This window comes from Barbatula barbatula (genome assembly GCF_947034865.1).
Source record: "Barbatula barbatula genome assembly, chromosome: 7".
Taxonomy (NCBI): domain Eukaryota; kingdom Metazoa; phylum Chordata; class Actinopteri; order Cypriniformes; family Nemacheilidae; genus Barbatula; species Barbatula barbatula.
Window position 1 is genome coordinate 15657486 of NC_136770.1, and position 20726 is coordinate 15678211.

Sequence of the window (20726 nt, forward strand, 5' to 3'; positions counted from 1 at the left end):
GTGGCAATAGCCTCTGGCAGGATCTGCATGTCATATTTTCCGACAAAGCACACAATGTAAACTGAGCAGTCTTCTATTTTCCAGTTAACTCTCATAACATAAATAAGCAGTCTTACTGCACACACTTATTGTTGATCTGTAGTTTGCTGGCATCAACAACAAAGCCAAGCTACAATATGAAATACGAAAGGGGCTGTCTTGACCGTGCAGTGCCTCAGTTGGTTCTTGTCAGATTTGATGTCCAACACACGCTCAAATCAATCATTTTAATATAACAAGAACATAAATGACCGATAAAGTTAAAACACAAGTTAATATGGACTTAAAATTATACTTTGGGTACAGCTACAGTTATATCTGGCATGTTTTACTTTTATAGCAACTAGGTATGTTAAAGAACATTATATTAAGTCAGATGCAAAGCAAAGAATAAAATAAAACATAGAAACACATACACAAAGAAAACAACTCCAATAATCATTCAACCAATGTTTAATTGATCAATTTGCAATCGCTACAGACAGTTAGCTTTGATTCTTCTATACAATGGGATTCATAAAGATCAAGAACAGGCCATTAAAGGGTTTTCAATTCAGATGGGTAAATAATCTTTGAACACTATTAAAACACAACAGGCCTTTTTAAGTATTGGGATCTCAACTAATAGGGATAGAGACAATGGTGGGTAGTTCTCCAATGGGCGGAGGCTTATATTTCTCAACACGCATCAGCCTGCGAAGGATGTCATCTCGGTCCCTGGGCCAGGTGAAGATTTGTGTACTTAGAAGCCATGAAGGGACGTGGCACTGATGGAGAGATTTAAGTCGGATATATTAAATTTTATTCAGTACTCGGTGCATTGTTACTCTATTATAGTGCAAACAACCAAAATGTCAATCATCATTACACTTTCCATTCAGACTTTTCAATTCAAACATCAAGGAAACAGGTGATCACCCTAAAACCTTCCACTACTCACATATATTATGACTTCCGTGGAAGACAAAATAGCTTCTTTTAAGAATATCTCTGTTTTTCATATAGTGAAAGTAAATGAGGACTTTGGGTTTAAGAAAAAATAAAAAAGCACAATTATGGGTTCGTAAAAGTGCTGCAAAATAAATTTTTGTTATCTTCAGTGGCCTTCTGAAGTCTTACGACTTCAACCTGTCGGCCCTGATCTCATTCACTTTCATTAGAAAAAAATGTGTTGTTTCCCACAGAAGAAGGAAAAAGGAATTTGGAAGGACATGAGGGTGGGTAAATAATTAATGAAATTACTTTTATTTACGGGCAAACCATTAATATCAGTAAGCGGGTTTAATAATAAAAAAGAAATAGTTTTACCTTCTTGGCACCAGGAAACACGATAGGGATAAATCTATAATTCCTGGCCCCGTTCTGAATGAATTCGTTTTGTAACTGAAAGACAAATCACGAATAGCAAAATCTGAAAATACACCATTTACCCGTCTAATCAACAGACATTTTTTCCCCACAAAAAGTGTACCTGTTTGTGGATGTAGACGGTGTTGAGTGTCTCGTCATTTTCCATGTAAAATGTTGCACTGGTGACAATCTCATGGTACTTCGGACTAATGACTATGATGATCAGATAGTCTTTCTAGTGCATCAAAAAAAACATTAGAGCTTGCATTAATAATCACATTGATAGCTTTTATTACACATGAAAAGCATAGAAGAAAGGATAAAAATACTTGCAAATACTGTTTAATGCAGACAGAAAGCACATTTTGGGAAAGTCACATGGTGCCAGTAACATTTATTCACAAATAAATCGACCATTAACAACCATATTGGGGTCAAAAGGCATTTTTGAATTGTATTTGAAAGTGAATACCTAACAGGATTGGCAACTGTATGTCAGGGACCAATCCTTGGCATTTTTAAAACTTTAATGGTGACATTTCCAAAAGATAAATGTCGTCACACAGCTGAAAATGTCCTGAGCTTTGAAAGGAAACTCGATAGTCCCTTCATTTGTCAACAGAAGTGGCAGTATTACTCCATCCACTCTTTGTATTTCAATAGTAGGAGTACATGTAATAGACGGTTTCATTTTGACAATATAAACATTACTGCGAATGCGCACTTTTGTGACCCCAACTTGACTTCTCGTACACATTCACAAACAGCTGTAGAAGACACCTGTAGATTATTGCTGATAACATCAAAAGAAACCCTGAAGAACTGTAACTTGGCTAAACTTGTCTCTCAATATTTTGCATATAGACTCTGATACCAAGCTCAACCGCTAGCATGAATGGAACACCAATCAAAAAGCCGTTCCAGATAAAGAGACATTGTTCTTCATTTGTGTATTTTAAACGGCCACAATATGACATACAATCGTGTTGCCCTCTCCAGAGTTCACATATCAAGGGCTGTTTCCCCTTAACTTCATCATAACGGCTTGTAACGTAAAATCAACCAATTATAAGTGAGGACTGGAAGTGTCGTTTTTATTTATTTAAAATATTTGCACTCCAGTTATTATTTACATTCCAATTTCAATGTCCAAATACAATATTAAAAGGTCTTTGTTCTGTAAAATGGTGTACTTGCAATATTATATCATTATTTAATCAGTGGCATAAAAAACTTAAAATGGCAATAATATCAAGTATCGCAATTATTTCTGATGCAATTAAACGCCAAACAAAAAGTTGCTATCGCGACATGTTTACTATCAGGTGAAAGGCACGATTGTGCAAGCACAGAATTCAAGGTTCTGTACTGTATATTTGCTTGTTAAATCCGAAACGTATATTCATATAACGTTAACATGTTGTAAAATGAAATCTCCATTATCTCAACCACGAAACATCCGATTTCAGATATCAGAAAGTGATTTATTATTCTCTTTTTTTAAATATTGATGTCCGAGAGCCTGGAGACCGTAGTGTACAATGCGAGTTTATAAAAGTTTATAAATGTGTGATAGGAATAAACAGTTCTGAATAATTGCCAAACTTGAAACGAGTGGAGGCTTGTATCTGGAAATCCTTACATCACGACACGAACCAGATATGCACACTTTTTACGATTAAAATATTTGCTCAAATAATTAAACAAATACATTTCTTTTACTGAAATACACACAAATTGATGAATGACACAAAACCCCTATCATCGTTTTTTTCCTCAAAAAAATATGATTAATTTTTTCCTTGAACAGATACTTAAATCCGTACGGTTTCAAATAAAGTTGCACTCTTGATATAAACAGAAGCACCTGACCACCCATAGCATAACATCTACGATATCTACTCACCTCATTTATGTATCGCTCCATGAAGTCAATCTTGCTTATGCTTTTAAACTGCTGCTCAAACATGTCAATCTAAAACAAATGGCCAAACACAGAAAATCAGAGAGAATACTTTTTTGACAAACTCAGGTAACGTTTGAAATGGACTGCTTGTCTCACGTGAGTATAGAAGCCATTGTGCCTTAGTAGCGCCACAAAGTTGATGATCTCTTTGACGTGCTTTTCACTGTCTGCTTCATAAGTAACAAACACCTTCCCTGCGACAAACGAGCCGGAAAAAAACATTGGAACATCATCCCAACCTAAACATGAAACTTCTGTGAAATATAAATATCATTTATAAAACACATCAACAAACATACTATTAGGATAAGACCTAATAGTATACAACATAAAAAACTGAGCATTGGCTCTAGACTCACTTTGCTCCAGGGACAGAGGGGCTGTGCTTGGGGTTTGTTTAGTTCGAGGATGCGACGAGGTGTGGCCACTGTGAAATTAAGACACATAAAAACTCAAAATAAAAATTAAAACCGGTTAAATATGATCTTCGGAGACTACACGTTCCCAGTAAACTCACCACTACTGCACATTACCTCTGAGTGAACTCTGTGCAGAACTGCCTGCTGTTTTCAGGGCCTGTTAAACATGGACGAATTAATTGAGAAGTTTAGAAAATGTGCAAACAAGGGCTGTTATTGATTCGTCATTTTAAAGCAAATAAATGATGCTGATTAATCCTATTTATCCATTAAACTGTACTGGCAGGTCGGTGTGCATGATTAAACATGAATTGTGCAAACATTAACTGTCGATAAATAAATCAAAGTTTCTCATTCAAATATTATCTTCTGCCAGAAAGTTGGGCGGTTCTCTTAGGAAAGCCGGAAGCCAAAACTGCCAACTCACCATTCAGTTCTGCCATTTAGTCTGGTTTGTACAGGTTGGATTGGTTTGCTGTGGGCATAACAGCAACTCCCACAATAAAGATCTAATCCTTTGTGACTTCTTAAAGTGAAAGTTTATCCCAAAATTAAGTCATCATTTATTCACGCTTATGTCATTTTATACCTGTATGAGTTTCTTTCGCAGAACACAAAAGAAGATATTTTAAAGAATGTTGTTAACTGGTACACATTCACTTGGTTTTGTGTCCATACAATAGAAGTGAATGGGTGACATTGCTGTTCGGTTAACAACTTTCTACAAACAACTTTCTACAAAATATCTTATGTAGCTTTGTATACTGTGCTAGGCTTTAATGGACTAGTTTTGATGCACTTATGTATTTAGTTGCCTATGTTGTTATAATTGCTTCCAATGTTTCCTCATCTGTCTGCTAAATGACTAAATGTAAAATGTGACGTAAATCTTGTGTTCTGCGGAAGAAAGAAAGTCATACAGGTTTGAAATGACAAGAGGGTGAGAAAATTATGACAGAATTGACATTTTTCTGTGAACTATCCCTTTGAGAACAAGGAGTTATGTTGATATTATGCATACATCTTTTCACAATATTGATTAACCTCCACAATTTCTACAAGTTCCAAATGAGAAACCCACGTGGAATCCAAGACTAGACTTACATGAAGGCCGACAGGGTGTGTGATAATGCTGTCTGTGTTGAGAACCCTGATGCATATGACTCGGATCCGGAGGATACCGGCTGCAGCAGGGTGGCCCTTGGGCATGCGGGGAAATGTAGTAGCCATGAGGTGCGAAAGCATGTGGGATAGAGCGCAGTGAGCGAGGCTGTTCCAGACTCAAATCTCCCTGACTGTGCCAGTCTGGAGGGCAGGAGTAACACGAATCACCAGGGTAGCTACTGTAATTTCCAGATACCAAGCAGGAAGGAGGGTTGCCACTCGGGCATTCCATCGAACTGCTGCCCAGTGAACTTAAGCAGGGCTGATCCCTGTCGTGCGGCTCCAGGGTGCTCATACACATCTCGGTCTGACTGGGAAAGGGCGTCTGTGGACTGTAGCCAGAGGGGAGACCCAGAGGGGGCTGGTATGTGCTGTAGCTACACCTGTTGGATCTGTAGTTTGTGTTTTTGCCTCTGCAGGTATTTGGGAGGTCAGCCTGGGAACTGAGGGAGGATTCGCAGTCAGACCCGCAGGAGTCAGCGTGAAAGAGTTGGGAATCGGTGGCGACCGAGTCGCAGACAGTGTCGTCAATGTTGGTTTTATTCATAGTCTCGTCGTTCTCTTCTGGAATGTTAAAGGATTGTAAACTGTAGTGGTCAATGGGGGAAATGCACCTGGATATTGAAAAAGAACACAAGTTTACAAATTCAGATTTAACCTATTTGAATAAAATACTAGTATGAAATTAAACAAAACGTGGAAGTGTGAAGAGTTTATCGTACAACAATAGATAGTGACACAGGCTGTGGCCGGAATATGAGAATCGCAAGACAAGTTCTTGCAACCTTGAAAAGATTTTCAAGGTATCGCGATACCAGACGATGAATAAGGGTCTTATCTAGCCAAACGATCGGTCATTTTCTCGCCCTGCCCTACCAACATCGAGCATGACCTTTTCAACATAATTACGTAAAGTCATGAATGCGCTTTGCAGAACAGAGCAAGGCGAGCATTTGTGTTTATAAAGCATATAATTTTTTTTAGATCATTTTGCTAGATAAGACCCTTATTCATCGTCTGAATCTTTTAAAGCCCTTTGAAGCTGCACTGAAACTGTAATTTTGACCTTCAACCATTTGGAGTCCATTGAAGTCCACTATATGGAGAATAATCCTGGAATGTTTTCATCAAAAACCTTAATTTCTTTTCGTCTAATGAAATAAAATACATGAACATCTTGGATGACAACAGGGGTGCGTACATTATCATGAAAATGTATGTTGAAAGTGAAAAATTCCTTTAATCCCAAAAAGTATCTGTACACTTTAACCACACATTTATTTGTTTAGACACTATTGCATTATATAACAAAAAGCACACCAAGAGGCACAAGAATACTTTTAAAGGTCCAGTGTATGAAATTTAGTGGCATCTAGTGGTGAGGTTGCAAATTGCAACCAACGGCTCACTCCATCGCTCACCCCTCCATTTCGAAGGACTACGGTGGCTGACACGGGACTAAGACGTCATGTTTTCGCTTCTTTGCAGACAACGAACCAGCTCAGGACAATAGACATGATACAACTATGGCATTAAATAGGGAGACTAACAAAGGAGATAACAATGGGCAGGTGTGGGTAATGAGACACAGGAAACGAAAGGGACGGGACCAGAGACGAGACCGGAGAGAATGCATATCATATCCTGATCGACAATAATAGGTTTCTATTCCACACAAAACACGTGGTACTGTCATGATCCTGCCACTAGGCTAGGAAATCAGGGCCTGAGGAGACAGACAGAACCATGACATAGTTGTATATTATATTACATTTCTTTCAATTGATCCTCAAACACCACACACTACCTTCTAAATCACTGGGACCAGTTGGGTCATTGCACAATTGTTAAGAGAAATGAAAAGCCAAAAAAAAAGAAAAGGTCTAGCATCACCAGCAATTGATTTTATATTTTGTTCTTTAATGCAATGACATGCATTTTCTGAGACTTCATGTAATGATTTACTGTAAGTTGGACAGCCTGACTGATGGAAGTCAAATCAATTAGATGCGGAAAGTCAACTTTTATTCACGTGTTGAAAACAACGAAAATAAATAATATTTGAAGTAAAATAAATACAGTTTCATGGTTGGTATGAAACATGTAAGAAAGATATCTGTAGGTGAGCCGAATAGTTCATCTTGGACCCTAAACATAATTTTGATACAATTGTGTCATTTTGACGTTTTATTTACCTATACTCAGACGATGAACAGTGCAGAGAAGACATCATCCTTATGAATACAAATGATCTGCGTCCATTTCGCACACAAATCTGAAATAAATGATGAATAAGTTAAGAAACACTGGTATTACAACTGTATGTGTTGTTCCTTCAAGAGCAATTCAATATTTAAGGGAGTCTTGACTTATGATTCAACGTTGACATTTAGAAAAGAAAAACAAGCACCTTTGGCTACTGAAACCACAACTGTGTTAAGGGGATTTTCTGTTATTCTTGAAATGTAGTTACAGTATGAAATACACATCAACGGAAAATACTTCAATGCTGCGGTGTAACCCTAAATAAATGAGACATTGTGGGAAATCACGTGTAGACATTGAATCTATTAAAAGCAGAGTTTGCAAAACATATGTTTGAGTACCAAATTATGAATTACTGTCTTAAAATACACTTAACAAACTGTATATTTGTGTACTTTTACAAAATCATGATATCGTTTCTGTCAAAAGAAGTTGATCAAAAAGCTTCTGTAACTCCTCGTGACATCTAAATAAGTGAAAGTAGGCTACGTCCTTCAACAATAGTGTTTTGTGTAGGGTAAAGTTTCTCAGGGTTATCGCTTCGAAGTTCTTCTAAATAATAAATATAAAATCGCGTGTCATTGAACATTTACTAACTAACCTAATAAAGTAAAAAGGCAAAATGTTTGAAACGTTTAATGTTCAAAGTTATTGTTCCAGCCTGTCGAGCACGATAAGAATCTCTTCGCTGACGTATAACACACAAAAGTATTTTAAAACACGTACATACCCATCGGCTAATAAGAAGATTTACATGAGTAACGTTAAATGATTTAATTCCGACAAATCTAAAGCCACCGTACAGAAGAGATGGGCGCTGATGAAGCAGCGTCGTGTCTCACGCAAGAACTATAATGTGTGTGTGTCTGAACACCTGAGTACTCAACGCACACGCCCCGCCTACTTCCAGGAAACACATCGGTTAGTGAACTTGCTTATCAGCTTTCAACAACATACTAATTATAATCGCCCTTTTAAACAATTGTACTAGTTTGGTCAAATCCCCAAATGCTGAATGAAAGGGATTAAAACTTTAAATTTTTATTAATAAAACAAGATTTCTCCATTCTGCGGTTTTATATTTATATTTCACTACTTTCACTAAATGTTCTATTTATAGGGAAAAGCAAATAAGAACTACTGATAACAACAGCAGGTATTATAAATAGTAAGATGGAAAAGTATCATTAAAACAATACTTGTTACTTAAGTATGTGCTGTTATTTGGTCAAAAACCCATGGGGCATTTGATTAATTCCAGGCATATTTACAATCATATTAAACTTTTTTTATTTCCAATAGCAGTAAACAAAACATAGAGACAAACATTATCATTGCATATAAAGTCAAGCTACAAAGATACAATTTGTTTATTGCGAGAGTAAATGCTTTAGTTATTACTTCAAGGTCACTAAAGAGTGCAAAGAAACCCCAGTATTGTATAATATACAGTGCCTTGAGAACCTGAATAAAGAACTTGTACATTTCTTCATCCTACAGATTCTAAAAGTAAATTCACCAGCGGCAAATTGATGTGTGCAGTCACGCGCAGAAACGCAGGAAGAGTTCTGTCAAGTTAATGAAATGACATATTTAGAGGCATTGACTTTCCTTTGGTTAGCAAAGCAAGACTCCAACCACTTTTTCTTTACAAGAATAGCCTGAGGGTACTGACACAATACATATTGCAGTTCCTGAAACGACAAAAACAAGAATAATGATCCTAATTCTGTTCAAAGGAGTTATAAATGTATTTACACAACAGTTAAAATTGCATAAATAATGTTATAAGGATTAAATAAGAAATGATGAATATAGAAATATGAAATTATATTATTCTTATTTTTTACTAAATTATGAAATGTCTGCTCTATTTAGAAACAAAGTTAAAGGCTGGTCGGATGTTTTATTTCATTCACACAGAATCAAAACCTAAACCGGGTGGGGACAACAAAAAATCGTTTTGATTGTATACCAGAACATGAACAGGGCTGTCCACCTCTCCTACAATGTGAGTAACGTGCGAGCTCATAAGATCCTCTTCATCACCGTCATATGTGCAGCCGTGTTAAGGTATAAACAATTATTAAGTCTTTTTCAGCAGACGCTTTAATCCAAATCAATAGAGATATGATGGTATAGTCGAGTAGGGTGGTTAAACATCCAGACTGGCAGCATGTCAGGTTGTAGGTTCAAATTTATAACATTTATAATGTACAGTACACTAGCATGCAGGTCAAAGAACAGGATGTAACATCAAACAACACTGTTCTTTCGCAACAAACATGAAAGGATATGTGATCAAGTACCGGGCGAACTTCTTCTTTTCTGTAGCGGCCATGTTGTAGAAGTAGACATGAACACCTCTCATGAAGTCTGCCAACCCTGGTGAACTTTGACCTCTTTGTGAGCCAACCGAGAGTTCTGGTGACTTTGTTGGGCCTTTACTGTTATCAGAAGAACTGTGGGAGTTTGGGGACCCGGCAGGTGATGATGCTAGCGGGGCGCAGGCTGAATGTGAGGTAGATGGAGAAACTGTAAATGTAGTGGAAGCTTTTGTGGAGGAGGCTCGGCTGTAATAGTAGCTGAAAATCAAGTCAAGGATTCTATACTGCAATTTGTCAAATGTATTAATAGTGCAATAAAGTATTTTAACTGGAATATAAATAAAAGTAAACTATATATCTAGCCAATTAAAAATATATAATCTTAATTTTTCATATTGTAAATAGCAAGTTGGTTCACTGAGATTATATAACTTTACATAGAAATACTCTTCCAAGGTTGGATACATTGACGTAAGGATGCCTTTGGAGGCCAGATGCTTTCGTATGAGTCTCTCTGTACCGTACCAGTTGAAGCCTTTCGTGGAGTGGCCAATCCGAGGCAGATGGACACTTGCTATTAAATAAGCAAATGACCACACAAATGCACTAATAAGCCATTGTTACAGTATATTACATACATTCCTAGCAGATTCTTAAAACGCCATGTGAAGTAAATTATATCAAATAAAATACCCTTTTTTTCTTTGGCAAATCTATAGATCTTCTTGAGGGCCTCCTCAAAAGCGGTGAGTCGAATGCCTGATAGGTTGTTGGCTTTATCTCTCTGCTGGGCCACTACTAATGCCAGCTACAGAAAAAAGCAGACGGATCATAAACAAATGTACTGTTAAAATATTTAACAGCAACAAATTAAGTAACAGATAGTGTGCTGACTTACATAGTCTCTTCCGCTGAATCTGGACTGCTTATCATCAATAGGAAAAAGCAGAACATTGCCCAGCTCTAAATCTAAATAAAAAAAGATCAACACATCGTTCATTTGCAATTTGTTACCATAAAATATTATACCAATAAATCAGTGTTAAAGAGTGCATTTTGCATATGCTGTAATTACTTTATATGTTATGTTATAGATTAATCATAATATATTAATGATATAATAATTTTCAACTATAAAACAAACAGCCATGGAAATGTATTGACATTGCACCCCTAACCCCCCCCCCGAAATGTCACATTATAAAATGGAGAGTTCTGATTGGAGGAACATAAGATGATTTTAATTCACACCTGGCTTAGCATGTACTGCATTAGTGACCAATGCTACCTTGCAAATTGCAAACAGCCCACAGAAAATGAACTGTTTATTCAGTTTATATGTAATTTGGTAACACTGTGTACTTAATATTATTGTCATTTATCATCCCTGCTGTCATTTTATAAAAGCCCTGCTTCTAACAACTTTCTTCTAGGCACTTAAATTTGTGTAATTTGTTCATGTGATACAATTTACTGTCTGCAAGCCGCTCTCATACGTAAATAACAGCTTTAAAGCAATGACATCACAAAAATGTTGATACTCATAATTAAGCTTTCAAACTCTTCATATTATGACTCGTGTTACTAAACCAATGCTGACAGCTTTTCAGCTTGTCAACTGGAGAGCAGCATTACAAAAATAATTGTGCTGAACAGATCGTGTGTCCAAACAGATACTGACGTCAGTTTGGAATGTTTGGAATGGCAGTGCATCAGTTGGGCCTGTCAGAGCAAAGTGAAGAAGGTTTTTCACCTTTCATGTCACCAGCCAACTCGTACTGCTTGCTCGGCTCATCTGATCTGAGCTCCAGAGCGGTAAACAATCCTCCTCTTCCCCAATGTCCAGAGTCATCTACACAAAATACACGCATACACAGGTAAGGTGTGTGATATCAAGCAAATAACTAATGACTTATTTACTAGAGACTTTTGTCTTTGCATGTAAAGCTGGGATATGAGAAAGTATTACAAAACCTTCAGCTTTAACTACACTGGGATAATTTTTAACAGGGAGTAACATTTAATGCGGAACAATCGATATGTTGACAGTGGTCTTCTGTCAGCGTTATATACCTGCTACTGGCTATCTTGAACAAAGCATTGATAAGAACTTTTTATTAGAGCCATACCAACACAGTGCACAATGATAGCATCCTCTCGATCAGCCTGAGGGTGGGTCACATCTCCCAGCACATAGCGAATGGTTGAATGATCGGAATCGGTTGAGCTCAAGCTGACATCTTCATCAGGCTCCATATCTTCACCCTCACTGTCAACGCAGGGCAAGCACAGTGATCTGTAGCCACTTGAGTTCCACAAAGCCATTCTTTTATCGAGAAACAAACACAAAGATACATGATCACACATAGCCCTTAGACTGGACCTCCAAAGTAACAAACCGATCAGATATAAGCAATGAATGACTACCAAATTCATAGTCTTACTTTTTTTTATGATTAAGTTCTTCCTGTTGTCTCTTCCTATCCTCCTGTAGCTTCGCTCTCTTTGCAGCAGCTTCTTGTCCCTTCTGACGTCTCCGTTCTAACTCTTCATCGGTAAGAGGCCTCCTCTTCCTCCCTGGCTCGATTAGAGGCCCAGAAAGGGACACCTGAGGGGCAGTGCCACATTTTAGACGGACAGATTCATGGATGGATTGATAATAATTTACTAGTTGCACAAGATGGTGCCTGTGAGCTTTTAAAACCCCAGGGTCGGCAGACTAATTTCCGGTCGTATAAAAAGGAAGATTTTTGGCCGGCAAATATGGGTGTTTTTGGATAAAAAATTAAGCCAAAACAACTTGATAGTGTTATAAGACCGTAAATTAGTGTGCCGACCCTGGTGTCCTAAAAGCTGCCCGGCGGCATCTTGTGCAACTAGTGAATTATTATTAATCCATCCGTTAGCCCATTGTGGGTTGATGGATAGATAGATGGCTGATGGATGGATTCATGTAATAATTGTGGATGGATGGATTCATGTAATTATTGTGGATAAATGGGCGGATAGATTCATGTTATAATTGTGGATGGATGGATTCATGTAATACTTGTGGATGGAGAACTCTAATAATTGTGGATGGATGGAGTCATCTAATAATTGTGGATGGATGGAGTCATCTAATAATTGTGGATGGATGGAGTCATCTAATAATTGTGGATGGATGGAGACCTCTAATAATTGTGGATGGATGGAGTCATCTAATAATTTGCAAGTTGCACAAGATGGCACTGGTAACTTCTCTATACATACGCGAGCTACGCAGTTTAAAAAGTAATAGGTTGGAATCAAAATGGCGGCTCCAAATCTTTCAGCCATCGGCGATGGAAAAAGCCATCGTTTATCGGCCCAACCCTAGTGTTTACTCTACCCCAGCTTTATTTCGTAGAGAGCGGCCTTCTTTCCCAGCATCATCCAGTTCAGTAAGCTGCTTCTCAAGTATCAGTTCAAAGGTCTTCTCATCCTCTTCACTGGGGTCTTTAGAGTAGTCTCTCCCCTCAAAGAAATACATGTGGTCTAGAAGTCAGGAAAGATCAACTTTAAAAATGGAAATTAAAGTATGATCATTGCAGACAAGCGAGGAAAGGGTCTTACTTTGCCCCTCCATATCCTCATCTTCCTCTTCATCACTATCATTAGGTATGTCATGCTCTTTGTCCATAACCCATTGTCCGTTGCGGGACAATCCTAGGATCTGCCTGAGATCCACATCCTGAATAGAGCTCTCCTCTGATGACAGTAGCTTATCCACACCAAACTTCAGGATCTCACTCAACTAGAGTGGTGTGAAGATAAAACAATACTGAGAAACTGTTTTCACATGAAGTAAGGAAACCACAATTAGACACAGATATTAACCAGGAAGCAGGATGTTACAGCACTGAATGTCAGATATAATAGAGATAAGCTACCGAGGTAAACTGAAAAGCCAGATATGTGGACCTCTATTCACCTGAAGGCCAGACGCTGCAGACTGAGCCTGGTCCAGCAGAGAAAAACGTCCCTCCTCAATCACTGTGTTTGTAAGACGTAGTTTAGAAACAGCACGAGAATAAATTATCTCCTCAACCGTATCTCTTCCGAGGAGGCGGATGACTTTAACAGCCCTGCGTGCAAAACAAAGATGAGAATTTAACAGTCAACACAGTCAGGTCGAGGAAAAGAATATTTAACATTAACATTGAAATTTCTACTTTGGTCGTGCATGCTGCGCAGTACCTTGTTTGTCCAATCCTGTGGGCCCGCGCTGCTGCCTGCAGGTCATTCTGTGGGTTAAAGTCACTGTCCACAAAGATCACAGTGTCTGCTGCTGTAAGGTTCATTCCAACCCCTCCTAAAAACAGGATAAAAACCCATTGTTGTGTCACATGGTCTTTAAAGGGACAGTTCACTCAAAACGAAACATTCTGTCATCATTTACTCACCTTCGAGTTGTTCCAAATCTAGATAAATGTCTTTGTTCTGATGAACAGAGAGAAAGATATTTGGAAGAACGCTTCTAACTAAACAGTTCTCTGCCACCATTGACGACCTTAGTTGGAAAAAAATACAAATGGTAGTCAAAACTTCCACAGAACGGTTTGCCTTCCTACATTCTCCAAAATATCTTCTTTTGTGTTCAACAGAACCAAGAAATGTATAAAGCAATTGTTCCTACTATGGTGGCTGAGAACTGTTTGGTTACAAGCATTCTTCCACATATATTTCGTTGTTCATCAGAACAGATTTGGAAAAACTTGAGGGTGAGTAAATGAAATATTTATTAAATATTTAATATAGTGAACAATGTAACAGTAAGTAAACATTAAGCATAATTATATTATCAATGAACAAAAATGTCTACAATCTCTCTCTACACACCGAAGATGATGTAATATATTTCTATATATGTTATAGAGTTGTACTGCTGTACAATTTGTTTGCTGTGTGGCGTCTAAATATCGGACTATCAAGCGCTTAGACTGGCACTGTAAACTCACCAGCTTTGGTACTGAGGAGGAATATAAACACATCTTTAGAGCTGAAGTTTTTAATAGCTAGGTTACGTTCCTCTCCACGGACGGAGCCATCCAGACGCTCATAACTGTAACCTACAAAAGTGAGAGACACCAATCAGAGCTGTCAGTTTCAGGGCCGGTAGCAAGTTAAAGCGCACGCAGCAGTAAACACAGGATGTGATACTGAACCCACATCAACTGCTCCAGATCAGAGGACTAGATTGCTAGAACACGTAGGGTATGGTTACATGAACGTTCCATATTGAAAATACAATTTCCTCTCACAAAACAAGCATAATATCTCATAAGTGTCATTGTTAATTGACTCCTAACCGTTCTTCATTTAACTTTGTTATTTTTGTTTAGGCTTTTGGAAGCAATTTACTTAGATGTAAATCCAAGCACTTTAGTGGTCTGCGTAGTATGTTATTAAACAACAGAAATAAGTGTCCAAGTATGCCTTTGTACCTCTGTACTCTAAGTAATCTTGCAGAATATCCAGCATCCTGGTCATCTGAGAGAACAGAAGAACTCGGTGGCCCCTAAATACAACAATCACACAGATAATGACCTATTCAGCATCTCCAAGTCAAGTTAATGCATTTATTATTATAGTCATTGATGTCGAAAGATTCCTAAAGACTTTGCGAAACTGCTGTGGTATTTAACAATGCTGCAGTGCAAATGACTATACTGTAATGAATGCAGAATGTCAAAATGTATCACTGTTTGACCTACAAATAACTGGCCCAAAATCTCAAGACGTAAATGTTTGCGAAATGTTGCAAGTTACAGGAAGGAAGCTAGACTTTATGACACACCCCTCCTGAAGGTACGCCAACATAGAGTCCAGCAAAGAAAGCTTCCCACTGGCCTCCACTAAATGCTTTCCCATCTCAAACGGTTCAGGTTCCACACCTTATATTAAAAGGGAGAAAAAAAGTGATTTCAAATTACAATAATGGAAATGAATGGTGTGTTTTAGTTTTGAAAAAGATGGAGTCATTACCATCAAACAAGTAGGGATGATCCACACATTTCCTAAGCTGCATCAAAATGTTCAACAATCGGGTCTTACTGCTTTGATCGGCCCCAAAGGCATCTGAAAAAATAAACCTGCAGTAAACTCTGTTTGCACAAAAATTTATTTTGTCTGTTATCATCTTACGTAGAGGAGCATTACCAATGTCTTTTGTCAGAATAGCTTTATAGTATCTCTTCTGAAGGGCAGACAGCCCGTGAAAAACCACAAGTTCTGTCTTCTTGGGCAGCTCGGCCGCCACCTCTGCCTTAACCCTGCGTAGCAGAAAGGGCTGGAGGACTTCATGAAGCTCATTGGCTGCAAGCAAAATAGTAAGATTACAAACTAAAAATTATATACAAAGCGCAAAAATGCTCATATTTGAGCGTCATCATCATGATCTCTGGAATATCTGACATGTTAGTCAAGGAGAGAGGATCTGTGCCATTCTTGAAGGTTATCTTATGTAAAGATATTATCTTCGGCACCAGATCTTTTCAATGTCTCCTTGTTACTTGTAACCTCCTTGAAATCTTCGAACTGACAGTGCACTTAGCACAATGCTTTTTAAAATTGATAACCTAGTGTACACTGGCATGCATTTTGCTCATGCACAGACCACAAAGCTGATCTGAAAAGGTTTGATCAAACACAGCGACTGGTGCAGTTTGAAAGAGCCAGTTTGGTTACAGAATACAATTGTTACTTTTGATAATGCCAAACTCTGCAAAGATTTTCATGGACATACCTAAAGATTTTAATGGACATACCTAAAGAAGAGTCAGTCTGTATGTCTTCATAGGCAGTGACAAAGTCTTCAACATCGTCAGGAGAAAACACACTAGGCTGAATGAAAGTGAGGAGAGAATAGACTTCTTGAAGGTTGTTCTGAATGGGAGTTCCTGTCAGAAGCACTCGAAATCCAACTGTAAACTGAGACATAGAAGTGTGCAGACAGCAGTTAATATCAGTGGTAAGTCATAAAGCTGAAATTAAGGGGTTAAAAACACCAAATATATGTGAGACTAGCCTATTCCATTTGTTTAACCTTTTTGAGGGTTTCGTGTAACAATGACTGCTGGTTCTTCAGCCTGTGAGCCTCATCTACAACTAAAATCTTCCATTTCCAACTGTGAAAAGAAAATGGTACAGTTAGCTAAATCATGCAGTAGTAAATTGTTTTGTAATGTGTCATACAGGTTCAGATAATATATGCAATTTAGCATTTATGTGCAAAATGCTGCGCGCCGCAGCAAAACAATGAGATGATCACCTGTTTAAGTAGCTGGCATCTTTCAGGCACATCTATTTTATGATAAGGACGATAAAGTGTTTTATTCAAGCAATAACATTCATGTTTTTTATTGTAACTATTGTGCATTACATCCAAAACAGTGCACAGACCTCATAGGTGGTGAGAAGAACATGGAAGTGTCTGTCATTCCGGAGTTCCTTCTGGAGCTCCGCCCTTCTCTCTTTATCTCCAGTGTAACAGATCACGGAGAGACTGGGACAGAATCTGGGTGCAAAGAGAGAGAGACCCAAACTAAGCTATCATGTTATCAGAATGTTACATGGTTTGTTGTCAAATGGCTCTTGACTTTTTTCGGACATGATAGAGAATTTAACTATTTATGTAGATGACCTCAGCAGACATTAGCCAATTGCAGTACGTTTCTTCTCATTTGCCTTTTTTATTTTGATTATTTCATTAGTGATTTTTATTATTTAGCATTTTGTATAACCTATAATTTTAGATAATACCAAGACACTACTCCATGTTTAAGCACTGGTAGGTAAAAAAAACAAGCAAATAATAATAATAAAAGAATATTAAAATACATTTTAACATTTTTAACTGCAAATTTCCCATTTAAACTATTTTTATAGAATGGCCCATATAGATGCAGCACTCATATGCTGCTGTCTCCATCTAGTGACAATGGCAGTACATAGTCTTTCAGGCTCTTTGTGAATGCTGCTATCTGATTGGTCCCCATCTCTAAAGCCCTCCACCGTGCCTATCCTAACTACAGTGAAGAACAGTGAAGTCATAAAGGGGAGAACACATATTAACAGTTTCCTTAAGTTATTCCTTAAGTATTTGCAGTCCAATATGTGCTACCACACAATACTGAGCTATTTACAGTATACAGTATGAATTATCCAAAACTTGATCTCCTTACCGTTCCAATTCTTGTCTCCAGTTCTCCAAAACAGACAAAGGGCACAGCACAAGGAACGGTCTGTGCATTTGAAGGCATCCTCTGGCGTATGCCAGCAGAGAGATGGTCTACAGTAGAAGATAACTTCTCTTTTATCTGATAACTGACAGTGGGGCATTTTGGACGGCAACATACTAATATCTAACATCCAAATAACTTAAGAAAAAATATAAATAACTCATATCATATTGGATTGAATCTCTAGCTAATCCAGGTCACAAATTGATTCTATTACCAACCTGGCACGTCTTTCCCAAACCCATTTCATCACCAAGAATACATCCTTGCTGATTCTTCATGCACTGTGAGAGCCATCTCACTCCATCTAGCTGATAGGACCTCAAATGAATAGCTGTTAGATGATCAAGGTGTGGTTAATAACAGAAGTCTTTCAAAGTAACCCATGTCAAAGGTCAATACTTTTCTGGTTTACATTAGAGAAATCTCTCATTCACTTACACACGCCTAGCCCCCATTTTTTCAAGTCATTCTCCGTAATTTCCGATTTGTCTTTTTCTGGTATGCCGTTTTTAACTGCTCGAAGGAATTTAGACATTATTGTGATGTAAATACGTATAATTTTAACGCTATTATTTTAGTAAATGCATCGATTTGACAATTAAAGAAAATTATGTGTTCCGCGCGCCGGCAGACTTTGAAGTGAACTTCAGCACTTCCTGCAATAGTAGGTAGGCGGGGACAAAGACAAATGTTGTCCAATAACTAGGCAGCGACGAGAACACGTGGCACCCAATTTAAAGGCGCCATTCCTATATTACTACATTTCAAGATCTAAAATTTCGTAAATCTCAATTTCACATACAAATTAACAGGTCATCTATGATGTCAATTTAGATTATAAAAAAACTTTATTTGACACATGTTTAAGAGGAACAAAAATTATCTGTCTTTATTTACAAGATCTGTTCACTTTATACAACAAGAATTACAAGAGAAGGTCATTAAAGTAATGCAATTGCAATATAAATATCTAGTTTCTTTTTTTGTTTTTCAACATTTATAAAAATTTAAAAACACTTTCAGTAAATAGCAGTCTTATAACTTTGTTAGAACTTTTCTTTGACCAGCAAAATGTAGAAATAGACATTACTACTAGGAAACTCTTTGTTGATCATTTGTAGGATCGCTGAGAGACAGTAACAGTTCAAAAACCTTGAGTCTTCATTTCAAACACATTGAGCACAGCGTGGAGAAAAACTTCAGGATGGCATCTCTGATTGAACAAAGTTAAAATAATTTAAAACAGGATTAAAAGCAGACTCGATTATCTAAAAAGACCAGGTTGTAACAATATGTTTGTTTACGGATGTCAAGGTTTATACATGCAGTCATCAATCTGTTAATATCTCATTACTAATAACACATCCAAACAAGAATTTAAATGAATGTAGCCTACAGAGACTTAAGTACAATTCAACAATGTTTGTCAAAACAAAGTATTACGAACCTTGCAAATGGAATATATGATAGCCCATACCTATAGAAAAAAAATTGGCATCGAGTATTTGGTTATACAATACATTAATAAACGACATGCTTGAGTATATTAACGGCCAAACATAAGTGAAAACTTACCAAGCAAATGCAATGACTTGCAGAATGACAAACAGCAAAGTAAGTGCAAAGATTTTCCACTGTGGTTCAGACAATGGGGTTAATAAACATAAAAAATCTGTATCAAATAAGGTTCAAGTATAGATCACAACTCACCCAAAATGCTGCACAAAGTGTGAGAACTAGACATGTCTACAGACCAAAAAAAAAAGTTAAACTTAGTATAATGGAATAGACTTCAGACAAGTGGTGTTTCCAAGGTTGCTTGTCTACAATAACAAAATGTTTTCAATCCACTGTAAGACCCACCTAAAATGTTTAAATGGACAATTGGATTCTTATTGTAAGAGTGTTAGTGTGGTGTGAGTGACTGTCAATTAATAACTCACTATCATAACAGTTGTAGCCAAGGCTCTGGTCTTGTCACACATACGTTTCAGCTGTTTGACAGGTCCCATCAAAAACATAGTACTGCCAGTGAGTTCAAATGAAAGTCATTAAATCAAAATGATAAACAGTTATCACATTTAAGTTGCTACAGTATGGACTTGACTTGACTCACCTTGCTAAGGAACATAGATTGCCGAATGTATAAAAAACAATGAAGAAAATGATACCCGTTTTGGGAATAAACAGGCAACACACTCCCTGAGACATAAAAACAAATATGCAAACATGATTAAGACAGTAAATAGTTCCTCTTGTAGGCTACTCTTGCGAAAGATAGGCTACTTTAAAATGTGCATATTTTCTTTTTGCATTCATGTAGCTGGTCAAACCGGTGGTACCGCTTTTCGCCTATCCCTTTTCAATTCGCTTCAGTATGTTATAATACAGTTTAAATGTATTATATTTAAAGTACAAGTCACTGACCAAGACGGAACAAACTATTCCGATGACCATACAGGCGGTGAATCCTTTCACCCGAGTTCCCCATCCCAGCGTGGACGCTTCATTCGCCGCCTTCAATAAGTGAAGCGACAACAGTGATTTACAGTCCATTCATTGAGAAGCATTTAACGTAGCAAACTATAGATACAAATTGGGGAAATATTAGTTTACTAAGTATACAAAATAAATAAAACTCAGGAAAATCGTAAACTAGTTTAAAAGTTATTGTACTCGAAGCAGCTTACCTGCAGTACACTACGGTTTTCCCTGTTTTCATCACGACCACCTAGAAACGCCCTGAGTTTGTCCATGGTTATCTAATATCTGTTAAACTATTGCGCCGTCTCATCGTCCAGCTGGCAGTCGTTTGACATCACTCAAAATACCTTCACCTTCTACAACAACCTGTTGTTTAAGCGCGCCACCTATTGGTAATTCACATGTGTATCCAAAGTTTTTGTACAGATTTGACCCATCTAATTCTGCC

The 20726-nt window shown here is 37.5% G+C and overlaps 3 protein-coding genes across 7 annotated transcripts; all 3 read right to left on the minus strand.

The window, feature by feature from the left end:
• Positions 1-475: 475 nt before the first annotated feature.
• traf3ip2l (TRAF3 interacting protein 2-like) lies at positions 476-8111 on the minus strand. 3 transcript variants are annotated; one of them, XM_079459763.1, is made up of 10 exons: positions 7934-8111; positions 7134-7213; positions 4879-5552; positions 3889-3931; positions 3715-3782; positions 3452-3549; positions 3296-3364; positions 1511-1624; positions 1348-1422; positions 476-806 (listed from the first exon to the last, which is right to left on the minus strand). In XM_079459763.1, exons 2-10 carry the CDS (start codon positions 7169-7171, stop codon positions 657-659), a joined length of 1329 nt encoding a protein of 442 aa, XP_079315889.1. In that variant the 5' UTR covers positions 7172-7213; positions 7934-8111; the 3' UTR covers positions 476-656. The 3 variants fall into 3 exon arrangements, with proteins under 3 accessions (XP_079315889.1, XP_079315888.1, XP_079315887.1); XM_079459762.1 differs by having other exon boundaries at positions 3452-3594; positions 7934-8067; XM_079459761.1 differs by having other exon boundaries at positions 3452-3609; positions 7934-8067.
• A 361-nt stretch (positions 8112-8472) lies between these two features.
• On the minus strand, positions 8473-18505 carry chd1l (chromodomain helicase DNA binding protein 1-like). Of its 2 annotated transcripts, XM_079459661.1 has the most exons (25): positions 18233-18505; positions 18013-18125; positions 17735-17841; positions 16953-17067; positions 16822-16853; positions 16597-16678; positions 16319-16481; positions 15711-15866; positions 15537-15629; positions 15349-15445; positions 14996-15069; positions 14510-14620; positions 13749-13863; positions 13483-13636; positions 13125-13305; positions 12901-13046; positions 11975-12138; positions 11660-11856; positions 11284-11382; positions 10429-10499; positions 10224-10338; positions 9996-10104; positions 9501-9788; positions 9179-9260; positions 8473-8897 (listed from the first exon to the last, which is right to left on the minus strand). In XM_079459661.1, the coding sequence occupies exons 1-25, from the start codon at positions 18327-18329 to the stop codon at positions 8775-8777; spliced, it is 3084 nt and encodes a 1027-aa protein (XP_079315787.1). In that variant the 5' UTR covers positions 18330-18505; the 3' UTR covers positions 8473-8774. The 2 variants fall into 2 exon arrangements, with proteins under 2 accessions (XP_079315787.1, XP_079315786.1); XM_079459660.1 differs by having other exon boundaries at positions 8641-8897; positions 9179-9256; positions 9497-9788; positions 15537-15866; positions 18233-18468.
• A 54-nt stretch (positions 18506-18559) lies between these two features.
• On the minus strand, positions 18560-20653 carry sft2d2a (SFT2 domain containing 2a). Of its 2 annotated transcripts, none has more exons than XM_079461356.1 (8): positions 20485-20653; positions 20222-20311; positions 19911-19996; positions 19738-19819; positions 19505-19540; positions 19370-19428; positions 19242-19271; positions 18560-19007 (listed from the first exon to the last, which is right to left on the minus strand). In XM_079461356.1, exons 1-8 carry the CDS (start codon positions 20548-20550, stop codon positions 18956-18958), a joined length of 501 nt encoding a protein of 166 aa, XP_079317482.1. In that variant the 5' UTR covers positions 20551-20653; the 3' UTR covers positions 18560-18955. The 2 variants fall into 2 exon arrangements, with proteins under 2 accessions (XP_079317482.1, XP_079317483.1); XM_079461357.1 differs by having other exon boundaries at positions 18616-19007; positions 20222-20377; positions 20485-20593.
• Positions 20654-20726: the final 73 nt, after the last annotated feature.

What these genes read in the sequence shown, in the direction of transcription:
- traf3ip2l (XM_079459761.1), bottom strand. Translation starts at nt 7,171, where the DNA reads ATGATGTCTTCTCTGCACTGTTCATCGTCTGAGTATAG. An exon ending in TGCACAGAGTTCACTCAGAG is followed by an intron (nt 3,783 to 3,888) that starts GTAATGTGCAGT and finishes TTAATTTCACAG; the next exon opens with TGGCCACACCTCGTCGCATC. An exon ending in CCCTCTGTCCCTGGAGCAAA is followed by an intron (nt 3,610 to 3,714) that starts GTGAGTCTAGAG and finishes TATATTTCACAG; the next exon opens with AAGTTTCATGTTTAGGTTGG.
- chd1l (XM_079459660.1), bottom strand. Translation starts at nt 18,329, where the DNA reads ATGTCTAAATTCCTTCGAGCAGTTAAAAACGGCATACCAGAAAAAGAC. An exon ending in AAAGGCATCCTTACGTCAAT is followed by an intron (nt 9,789 to 9,995) that starts GTATCCAACCTT and finishes CTTGATTTTCAG; the next exon opens with CTACTATTACAGCCGAGCCT. An exon ending in ACAGCCCTGTTCATGTTCTG is followed by an intron (nt 8,898 to 9,178) that starts GTATACAATCAA and finishes TTGTCGTTTCAG; the next exon opens with GAACTGCAATATGTATTGTG.
- sft2d2a (XM_079461356.1), bottom strand. Translation starts at nt 20,550, where the DNA reads ATGGACAAACTCAGGGCGTTTCTAGGTGGTCGTGATGAAAACAGGGAA. An exon ending in AAAACCGTAGTGTACTGCAG is followed by an intron (nt 20,312 to 20,484) that starts GTAAGCTGCTTC and finishes CACTTATTGAAG; the next exon opens with GCGGCGAATGAAGCGTCCAC. An exon ending in CACTTTGTGCAGCATTTTGG is followed by an intron (nt 19,429 to 19,504) that starts GTGAGTTGTGAT and finishes TCTGAACCACAG; the next exon opens with TGGAAAATCTTTGCACTTAC.